The 11703-nt window shown below is 42.1% G+C and overlaps 1 protein-coding gene across 1 annotated transcript in view; it reads left to right on the forward strand.

Annotated features, from left to right (window-relative positions):
• The first annotated feature begins 6984 nt into the window (after positions 1–6984).
• The window catches only part of Upp2 (uridine phosphorylase 2), a 35993-nt gene continuing 31274 nt past the window's right edge, over positions 6985–11703 (forward strand). The window contains exon 1 of the mRNA XM_021192516.2: positions 6985–7223. Within this exon, the coding sequence (XP_021048175.1) occupies positions 7162–7223 (62 nt within the window). The 5' untranslated portion in view covers positions 6985–7161. The remainder of the gene's footprint in view (positions 7224–11703) is intronic.

Raw genomic sequence — 11703 nt, forward strand, 5'->3', positions numbered from 1 at the left:
GAAGCAACCTCAGGCTGTGTCTCTAACTCACCTTTCTGTGTCCTGCCGAGGAGAACAGAACAAGCCGCAGGTGGTAGGCTGAACCAGGCGTGGCTTTTGACATAAAATCTTCGGGAAGTTGTGCTCTTGACATGACCTAAACATCAGGTGCTTAAATTTTAAATCGAAGGTCGAGTTAAAATCTGGCAGTAAGCTGATTTTGAAGTCAGCCCTCCAACCAGTCCTTCCTTTTAGTGAGACGGTGTGCTTCTTGGTGCCTATGGGACACATATCCACCTTAGCCCAGCCATGGCTTCTTTTTCTGTAAATGAGCTGAATAAATTCTTATTGTGACTCCCAGGATAAAAGGTTGCAGAGGTTAACCCAAAATTCAGATCCTACTTTACCTTGATGACCCTGAGCAAATTCCTGTCTTTTTGCGGTGTCCTTGGCCTCTTGCCCTTGACAGATTGTACAGGTGCTACTGGTTAAGTGGGTGGGGCTTCTGTGAGTTTACATTATTATAGGAACGCTGATCTCCATCACCTCGTTCAGCGCTCTGAGCTTTAACTTCCTAACTGAAAACTAGGGAAATAATGGCAGTCATTCATTAAATGTGCTGTGGTGCAGGAACTACCTAGCCCTGGGTTCAGCCCAGGGGGATCTGATGCAGGCACCGATGTGACACATTCTTCTTGCTATTTCATCTTCTCTCCTTCGTCCTTCAGATTTCCATTCTAGATTGAATGTGGTTATTATTTTTGAAAGTGGTTATTTTGAGCTTAGTGAAAAAGCTTTAAAATTTGATTCCCTACTGCTATTGATTTAAAATACCATGCTTGTTTCGGGAAGATTAACTTTTTCATTTTTCTTTTCTTTTCTCTTTTTTTCTTTCATTCATTTTCTTTATTTTTTCTTTTTTCTTTTTCAATTTTGTCTGATATCCTGTGCCTCATACTTCCTTTCTCAGGAAGTGAGAACAGAGCAATTCTAAAAATGAAAAGCCAGCATATTTGGGAGCCCAGCATTTCTAGTCTTAAATAATTCTGTTGACCATGCCATATGGGGCTATGATGTCACTGGCTTTTGACTTGTCTATTGACTTTCTGTGGTACTATGTTTGCATTAAGCTCATCCATTAGAGCATAGGAATTTTAAAAATGTACATTTATTTTTATATTCTATGCATGAGTGTTTGCCTGAGTGTGTGTGTGGGGGGTTGTGTCCACAGGGGCCACCTGAGGGTGTCAGATCCTCTGGACCTGTAATTATAGGTTGTGAGCTACCACGTGGAAACTGGGTACTGAATCTGGGTCTGCTTCAAAAGCAACAAGTGTTCTTAACAGCTGAGCCATCTCTCCAGCCCTGAGCACAGGGTATTTCAAGTTTGGCCACACTCTATACTCACATTCCCAGTAAGAAAAGCTGGAGTATAAAGAACACTATTTTCATTTGGATGCTGCTGGAAGAACAAGCCTTTCCTCTCACTTCTCAGCTCCAAGCATAATAGACTGTGTTTTTCATCGCTCTGACCACAGTATCTGATATAAACAGCTCAAGAAAGGAAACATTTATTCTGCTCAGTTTCCATGAATCATGGCAGGAAAAGCAAAGGCACCAACTCCATTCATGATGGTGAGACCATGTTGCAGAGGGGGGCTCAGAATGGTCCATGAAGCACAGAGCAAATCTAGAGAGGGGTAGGGGTAGGTATATAACTATATAACCTACAAAGGTGCATCTGAGTGATCTGCTTCTCCCAGCTAGACCTCCCTACCGAGCGTTTCAAATCATCACTTCCTACAGAAAGCAGCACCAGTTGGAGACTGACCATTTATACCATGAGCCTGAAAAGCACCTTCTAGATTCAAAACAGAATATCCCTTCCCTAGTCTTCAAAGGCTCATGGTCATCCCATGATATAAAAAGCATTTAAACACAGCTTTAGGAGCCCTGCCCCAAACTTAGTAGTTTCAAGGCTGTTTAAATGTCAAAGTTCAATTTTTCATCTGAGGCTCAAGGCCAACCCTATGTCTGTGGACCTGTGTAAAATAGAAAAAGAGAAGGTGTATGTTCCCAATATATAATGCCATGGAGTAAACATTCTTATTCTAAAACGAAGGAACAGGAGAATAGTCAGGAAAGGTGGGACCAACGCAAGACCAAGGCCTACAAAGGGAAACGTTAATTCCTGTAGCTTCGCTGTCTATCATGCTGGGAATGTGGTGATGTCATGTGAGCGCCAATAGGCTTGACTGGCTCTATAGTCTTGGTGCTTGCAGTCTGCCCGGCTTGTCTCCACTCAGTCTCTAGAGATTGCTAACTAGAAACTAGAAAGAACTCAGAATGATCAAGAAAATTGACCCATGTTGGGGAAGTCAAAAGGGACCCCACCTTCTAGTTTGAAAGAGAGCAAACAGGAAAAGCACAAGACTTCCTGTTTCACTCCAAGGGATGACCTTCCAGGGAGAGGGAGAAGCTTATGCTCAAGCAGGCATACCTCAGCCTGGGTGCCTAAGCTCTGAAGGTCTAAAAATTACACAGTATTATTCATAACACAACCCCTTATTCAACCCCAAATTTCTCTGATTGTTTCTTTTGTATCACAGTGGTCACAATGCCTGAGCAAAATAACTAATGGGACAAAGATTTGTATAGGCTCATAGTTTCCAAGAGTTTCCGTGTCATGTTGGAAAAGGCTCCTTCCACCTGGCTGTGGAGGAACTTCAATGCAAGGAGAAGCTCTCTACTGAGCTCAGCCATGTTTAGCACATTCAGGAAACACACACCACTGTCCACTAAGGCAGCAATTCTCAACCCTTGGGTTGTGACCCCTTTAGGGGTTGAATGACCCTGAAGTGGAAGTTTCTGGTTGTGTCATGCGATGCGGACTCACGTGGTGTTGAGTGCCTGAGGCAAGACCCTTGGGAGGGCACGTGATGTTTGGAGAGATTATAAATAGGACTCAACGGGCAGTGACAGTGACGGGGCACTTGCATAGCTAGCCTTGTAACACTTTGTTGGTCTTGAGAGACGCATGGCAGAGAACTCCTGGCATCCTGGTCCTGGGCATTGCTGCTGACTTGTGCCAATTCGGCAGAGGCCTGGTGGCTTCTGCTGGATTTTGCCACTGACGCTGGTGTGTGTTTGCTATCCTAACACTACTGAACTGGGCTGCTGGTATCCTGATAAATGGGAATTGGAATCTCCCCCAAAGAACTACTTCTAAACAGATCCATATCCCCTTGTCCTATTAGCCATCTCCTCTCCCCTGTCTTTGGACTAGAAGGGAGTGGAAGTGTTTGAGAACCCTTATTAAAAGTAGTTTTTTTTTTTTTTTAATCTAAGCCTACATGACCCTTTCACAGGGGTCACATATCAGATATCCTGCATATCAGATATTTACATTAAAATTCATAACAGTAACAAAACTACAGTTATGAAGTAGCAACAAAAGTAATTTTATGGTTGGGGGTCACCACAACCACATGAGGAACTATATTAAAGCATTAAGAAGGTTGAGAACTACTGCATTAAGACTAGCCAGACTAACTGTCTCTCAGAACCCATAAACTACATGAAAGGAGTCCCAGAATCCTCACAAAAAAACTGCAGACAATGCTTGACTTGCCACCTGACAAAAGAACCAAAGAGTCGCAAAAGAGCCTTCTTCCCGATTGCCAAAAAAGTCAAGGAAATTCCTTCATACACACACAACTCTATTGGGTCACCTTGAAGAGGAGTAGTGGACAGAGGGAAGCCAGATACGCCAGAATTTCTCTTAAAGAAAGTGAGCAGGAAGTTTATAGCCACTGCTCCCTGCTCTGACTCCCAGGAGGGTGGGATATAGTGAGAAAGCCTAGATGGGTAATAGAAAATAAGGCATCTTTGGGAGGCTTTGCACATAGCACCAGTAAAAGGCATTATTAAAGGAGTTAGGTGCCTATTCATTAAGTGTGACTGTTACAAGTGCATTACAGTCAGTGAAACCTTGTTTGGGCATTCAGTTTTTGAAATTTGATTTTCTTTCTTTCTTTTTTTATTTTGTTTTTTCCCCATTTTTTATTAGATATTTTCTTTATTTACATTTCAAATGCTATCCTGAAAGTTCCCTATACCCTCCCCCAGCCCCTGCTCCCCTACCCACCCACTCCCATTTCTTGGCCCTGGCCTTCCCCTGTGCTGGGTCATAGAAAGTTTGCAAGACCAAGGGGCCTCTCTTCCCAATGATGGCCGACTAGGTCATTTTCTGCTACATATACAGCTAGAAGGAAAACAGAACTGGGGTGTGATACCTCACTCTTATGAGGGGCATGTGTATAAGTTCATCCATACCTGTCAGGGCTGTTGTTCCTAGAACAGAGATAAGTTGCTGAAGGTTACCATATACCTGCACAACCAGGCTGGGTTCCTTAAGGAAAAACATCCTGAGAATCATGTCTCTGGGCAGATGAAACCTATTACTAAAAGAGTTAAGGTAGGCATTAACAGGTGTGAATATTGAAAGTGCTTCGACATTTGATTTTTAGAATTCCAGCATGCTGAAAGAAAAAATAAAGGCCACTTTATTTTGTTTTGTTGCAACTACTTAGAAATAAAAACCAACCAGCACTAACATTAAACTAACATTGAGCTTGAAAAGCAAACCCCTGCTTGAGCCACAGAACACTGCTTTCGGAGGTGGGTAGGCAGGATTTTTAACCCCACATGTCTAAGTCTTCTGGACTCAGTAGAAACCGCAGCCGTAGAGGAGAGACCTAAAGTCATCAGGCTGAACATCAGGGGTTTGGAGGCAGATCTAAGCCAGGGATAAGATAGTCTAGGGTGGAGGAGCCTCAGGGGCTGGCACTGTGGAGGAAGGCTTGAAGGCTCGCTTCACTGTAGCTCTGACACCACAGAGCAGGACTCTGGTGGAGCTAAGGCAGGGCCTTCCTGATCCCTGCTGTAAGGAGTCATAATAAGGCTTTGCTGGAACACAGCCCATGTTTGCAAACACCCAGGTGCAGGGCCCGAGTTGACCTTAGCCATGCTCTCCCAAAACAAACCTGTCCCCCATCCCTGTTAGGCCTTCGGGAACAGCTCACTGTAAGAGTGTGAATTAGTCTTTAGAAGACGGAAATCAGGAGAGCATGATTTCAGATTCCTTACAAGACATCACCTGACACTGGCCTTTCATAGACCCTCCAAGTCTATTCTAAACTTCCCTTACATCGTGACTACTGGGCTTAATGCCCAGGGCAGGCAAAAGTTGTTATATGGAGTACAAACACTTTAGCTTGTTCTCTCGGACATTATTAGTGACCGGGATCATTGGTTGACAGAATCTGTATTGAAGATAGACATGTTAATTACCCTAATTTGCTCACAGAGATAATTAATTACCTAATAACTAATGAACTAACATTTTCAACCTGTCAGGAACAGCCATAAATGCCAGATGCAATTTGGTGGTCTTCCTCTTTATCTTCTAAAGATAAACGGAGAGATACGGCATATATACAACAAACTAAAGGGCTGGTAACAGCCAGTGTCAATGCTGTCAGTGACTGTTGGGAAAAAGCATCGGGTAGACTAGCTTGAAGTGCCAAGAGCCTTGAGGGGTACATATAAGCTACAGGCAGGAGCCAAGGTCCCAAATTTGAAGGCAACTCTCCTGCTTGGAGTCATTTTGCTTTGTGTTTATCATTACCTTTTCTATGGTAACTTTTATAATGGTTCTTGGATAATTTGGGTAAAATTATAAATGTCTGATGGGCAGTGTCAGGGTTTAGGCTACCTCGGACATTCCCCAACATGAATTCACCTTCCCATTCGGAAAACTTTGCCAGCTGACTACGATGAACCAAACGAAGCCAAAGCCATGGTTTTCAGCAGAAAGTATGGTAGCCTACACTTGAAGTTAAGGTCCAGGGTGTTTGCTCCTTGGCTGTAATGCACATTCTTAAACAGAAACCCACACACATCACGAAGTGCCACCATACACCTGCTGCTATTGGACACTTGAGAATAGTTTAACTTCAGATTTGCTTAAAATCCGTGATACCAATGTTCTCAAGGCTCTGCTCCATATGGAATGTCGGTGGATTCCCATAGGAACAATGAGAGGAAGGGTCATGATGAAGTAGATTTCCTCACTTCAGAATGAAAAACACTGGAAAACACAGTGAATCCATCATTTTTCTCCCCCATTTCTTCCCTCCCTCCCTCCCTCCCTCCCTCCCTCCCTCCCTCCCCTCTTTCCTTCCTTCCTTATTTCTGAGGCAGGGATTGCTTTATTCCCACATACGTTGTAGAACTCTTTAAACCAGGCTGCCCTCAAACTTCCAGCAGCTCTCCTGTCCTGACTCCTAAGTTCTAGAATAACAGCCCGACACAACCCCACGGGCTACTAATTAACAGATTTCTTTTCATAAAAATACCATATTTTCTGAAAATATTCAGCTTTAACTCTATTCTACCTGCACTGACACCCAGAGACATGGTTCAGTGGATGGTAGGGTCAACCTAGTACTTGGTTAATTGAGGAGGCCTCAGGGAACCAGCTTCGTTTAAACATCAGACCTTCTGTATGAGTTCAAACGGGCAAAGTGCAGACAAAGGAACCTTTCTAAGGTCTTGATATTGGATGCTTTCCTAACAAGTCATCACAAAGAACACAAACAAATTGGCAAGTAGTGGGGCAGGCTGGGAAAACGAAACATTTGAGAACTGAAAGTCCTCACAAGTACTGGGCACATCTTTGATGAGGTGAGCACAGAAGCTGAAAGCAGGCCTGCACTCATGTACAGTTGTCTCAAAGCAAATAAGGCTGGGAGGTCACACCTGCCCTACGTTGGGACCGACCAAGGTCACATGCCCTGGACAGGTGCTGGGATCAAAGTTAACAAGCTAACCAACCTGGGCAAAGAGAAAAGATGCCACACCTTCCAAGGGAGCCTATCTTCTTGGGGAATGATTCTCTGCAAGCTGGGCTGAGTATAAAAGGCCATCTAGGGACATTGCACTGACATTGTCAGAGGAGTTCAAAATACCCAGAGAAGATTTTAGAGAAAATTTCAGAAGGAAACCTAAGTTCGAAGGGAAGGTGGTATTCTGACTTGAAACTGCATCACTGCCATCAGCTCTGTAATTTAACAGCAGGCTCTAATATTGCTTTTTCCTGCTATCTGCCCACCACAGAGTATGGCTTCCATTTTGCCTGCTTCTAATAGATCTATGAGACCTGACAAGAATACATACGAGAGGTGAGTAATTTTAATCTTCATTGTTTCAGTCAGATGAGTGTCCCTTGGATTTTATTTAAAATTTTTGTATTCCAATACTATTCATAATACAAATCCACAGGAAAAAAAGAGCACTGAAAAAATTTCATTCTTTGCTTCTTATAGAGTTGGCAAGTTGGTTCATGTAAGAACACAGAGCAGAGGCTGGTAGATAAAAGTGCTTGCTGAGCAAACCTGACCACGTGTTCACTCCCCAGAACCAAGAGAAGGGTGGAAGGAGGGAACGGACTCCACAAAACTGTCCTCTGACCTCCACACGTGCATCCTGGCATGTCCACCTCCACACAATTTTATAAGAGAACATGATAAAAAAAATCCACACATAGTAATAATAAAGAAAAAAGGGGGAAAAAGACAAAGAAAGTAGGTCAAAAGAACTTACAAAAACCATGAGAATTTTAACCAAGCCACAGGAGCAGAGAAATTCAAAGTACAGCCTGGAATTCACTGTGGAGTTCAGTGCTTAATTCCAGGACCATGCTCTGTACCTGAGAAATAATGAAAGGGCCCCGTCGTGCCTACGGCACTTTAATATGTGTCGAGTATGTCGTGGGGTAATTTCATTTGCTTTGTGATAGACAGACTTGACATAGAATCGACTTCTGAAATACCACGGATGTTATTCATCTCAAAGGTAGGCATAAATCTGCCCAAGCTGCCTGCAAATTAAGCTCTAATTTCCGCCTCCGGTTAACAGAACATAATAGAGCATTAGTCTCCACGAGGCTTAAGGAATTTCTATAAATTCCCTATGATTCCCTGAGAATTGTGGGAAATATCTTGCCATGGCGTCATCGGACATACAGTCAGTACTCTACTCTGAGGCTCAAACAGACCCCTCCAGCCAACTTCTTTCCTTTAGGGAAGCCAAGGAGAGATAGAGAAATATGCATACGAAGGCAAAGGAAAATGGAAAACCTCCCAGCCAGCACCTTTTTTTTTGGCGACAAATATTTAGAGCACTGGTTAGGAAAAAGAATAAAAATAGGCTTAAAAAAAACATGGAGAGATGGGTCAGCAGTTGGTTGGTTGGTTGGTTGGTTGGTTGGTTCATTCATTGGTTGGTTGGTTGGTTGGTTGGTTGGTTGGTTGGTTCATTGGTTGGTTGGTTGGTTGGTTCATTGGTTGGTTGGTTGGTTGGTTGGTTCATTGATTGGTTGGTTGGTTGGTTGGTTGGTGAGTTTATGGTGTTCTGGACTGAACCCAAGGCTTCATGCATGCTAGATCTATCACTGATCTATATCCTCAGCCCATCGAGAGGTTTCGTACTATGTATGTGTTGTAGAAAATTCTATTGGATCTAGATAATATATCCAACACATCAAAAATATCTCGTTGTTTGGTGGAAAGAATGTTCACAATCTATTTGAAAGAAAGATGGACGTGTATGTGTATCACCTGTGGTTACCAGACAAGGTGGTAAGAATCATTCACTGAAGGTAAAACTCCTTCAGTGGAACTGTTTGTTGCCTGTGACTTTCTCTTTCCTACACCCTCCTGGTCCCTAGCCTTTGATATCTGCCACTCTTCTCTCTGTTTCAGTTAGAGCAACAGTTTTTGGAATCCACAGAAAGGAGAGGTGACAGTGTTTGTCTTTTTGAGACGCTGTTATCCTTAGCATACTTTGACTTCTGTCTATGTCACAAATGATGTAACATTCTTCTTTATAAAAGCTGAGAGGCCAGTGAGATGGCTCAGTGGGTAAACACTTGACACTAGGCCAGGTGGCCTGAGTTGGGTCCCCAGGAGTCACATCACAGAAGGAGAGAACCGATTCCCACAAGCTGTCTTTGACTTCTACATATGTGCTGTGCACGTTCCCACCCACACCCAAAAATAACTAACTGCGATAAAGTCTAAATAGTATTCCATTTTGAATATATATTAGTAAACATATATTTATAATATATGCAAATATATAAGTAAACACATATTACTATTATATATAGTGCTATAATCAACATTGGAGTGCAGATATCCCACTGACACACCAATCTCAATTTTTAAAAAAAGATTTATTTATTTTAATGTCTATGGGTACTCTATCTGAATGTACAACTGCATGCCAGAAGAGGGCATCAGACCACATTACAGATGGCTGTGAACTACCATGTGGTTGCTGGGAATTGAACTCAGGACTTCTGGAAGATCAGTCAGTGCCTTTAACCACTGAGCCATCTCTCCAGCCACCCCCATCTCAATTATTTTGAATTCATAACAAAAAGTAAAATTTCTATACTATATGATAGTTCTATTTTAGTCCCTCTCCAATATTTTCTCAGTCTAGTTATATTAATTTATACTTCCACCAGTCATATACAAGGTTTCTCTTGTCTCTAGCCCTCATCAATATCTATTATCACTGGCCTTTGAAAATACTAATTCTAGCAGGTGTGAAGAACCTGTTGTTGCATTGTGTTGTAAATGTTCATTTCCCTAATGATTGGTATTGAACAACTTAAAATATACATGTGGGACATTTGGATCTTTGAGAACATGTGTCCTAATCTTTAGGCTGTACTCAACCATAGTCTACTCTCTTCCTATTAAGTTATTTAACTTGGATAATAGACTCCTGTCAGATGTATAGTATGCAAATACTTTCTCCCAGCTCATGGATTGCCTCTTTACCCTATTGCTTTAGTTTGGTACAATTTCATTTGTTTGTTTGTTTGTTTGTTTGTTTGTCTTTTCTTGTCCAACCTGAGAGACCACTTTCTAAATAAATATGGTGGAATTTCCCCCTGTGGTCTACTGCGACACAACTTCAGGTCTCACATGTACAGCTGATGTTTATTCTGAGTTGACATTTGGACATAGTCCAAGACCAGGTTCAATTTCTTTCTTTTGCTGGTGGGGATCAAATTTTCTTGACACCATTTATTGGAAAGCTTTTCCTTTCTTCATTGTGTGTTTTTGGCAGCTTTGTCAAATACCAGCTGTCCATTTATAGCTTGGTTTATTTCTGGATCCTCTATCTTATTTCTTTCGTTCATGTTTCAGTGCCACACTATTTTTTATTACAATCATGTGTGGGTTTTTGTTTGTTTGTTTGCTTGCTTGCTTTTAGACAGTATTCCACTGTTTGGCATAGTCTGGCTTAAAGTCTTCTATATATCCTAAACTGACCTTTCATTTAGGATTATTTTTGTCTCAGCTTCACTAATTAGCAATCAGACATCACAGAAATCTAAAGCATGTTAAGAGATTATTATAGCAAATATAATACAAGAGAATGACTATGTGGGTTTGAAATTTTCTTCTTGAACACAGAAAAGATGGAAATCAGTAGTTCTAGAAACTTTAAGGTACAAGTGTCCTTGTCCAGTTGAAGCAGAAATCCAGAGAAGGGACCAAGATGCTCTTTAAAGTCCATCTAGTGATTTCACTGTGTGTTTTAGAGCTTAATTCTATGTTATAGATGCACAGTGCCACATATTTTATATTTCTACTCCCTACAATAGTTTTGTATTTCCACTCAAGGTCTGTGATGTCTCTAACTTTGTTATTTTAAAGACTTTAAATTAAACACACACACACACACACACACACACACACACACAAAGAAACTGCCTGAAAATGAACTTAATCAAACAATGAAATACAGTAATACTGTATCCTGAAAACTATAGTAAAAGAGCTTCAAGACATCATGAAGACGTAAAGCGGTGAAGGATGACTTGTGTTTGTTGACAGAGAGACTAGTGAAGTGTCCATACCACCCAGCCTGGTCTGCAGATTCAACACAATTCCAACTAAGATTCTAATGCCCTTCACCACAGGAAGAGAACAACCCTAAAATCTATGTAGAACCAGGAAAGATTTCAAATGGCTAAGGCGCCTCCTCTGGTGGCTGACAGAATGATCCCCTTAACAGTGCTTTCATGACAGAGTGGGACAAGACTCTCTGTCAACATCAGATCCTAGCTTTAAGGTTGCCCCAGCAATTAAAGAGTCACTGGAGATGAATGAGTGTGTTTCTTAGTGGTACAGTTTGTAGATTCGGTCGGAAACCCAAAGGAAAACCTCCAGATCATGAAATCAGCTTGGGCAGAATGAAATCAAAAGTAGAATTGAATTTGGAGGAGGAAGTGAGTGGCAGTGTTTCCAGAACTTTAATGTGCATATGAATCACTAGGGTTTATTAAAATGCACGTTCTGATTCAATGGTTCTGGGGTGGAAACGTGGTTTGCCTTTCTAACCAGCTTCCTGAGCTGGGCCGGGATGCCGGAAGCTTCATTCAGCACTCTGCATTAGGACTGTGGAGAAACGCTGACTCACTCCTCCCAAATGTAGCAAGGAGGTATCTCTGCCTGCCTGCTTTGGGAGGCAGGGGCTTGCTCTGAAGTAGTGACAGTACAGCAATGTCATGGAGTTTGTCTTCCTTCCTTCCTTCCTTCCTTCCTTCCTTCCTTCCTTCCTTCCTTCCTTCCTTCCTTC

The sequence above is a fragment of the Mus pahari genome, chromosome 3 (genome assembly GCF_900095145.1).
Source record: "Mus pahari chromosome 3, PAHARI_EIJ_v1.1, whole genome shotgun sequence".
Classification (NCBI taxonomy): Eukaryota; Metazoa; Chordata; class Mammalia; order Rodentia; family Muridae; genus Mus; species Mus pahari.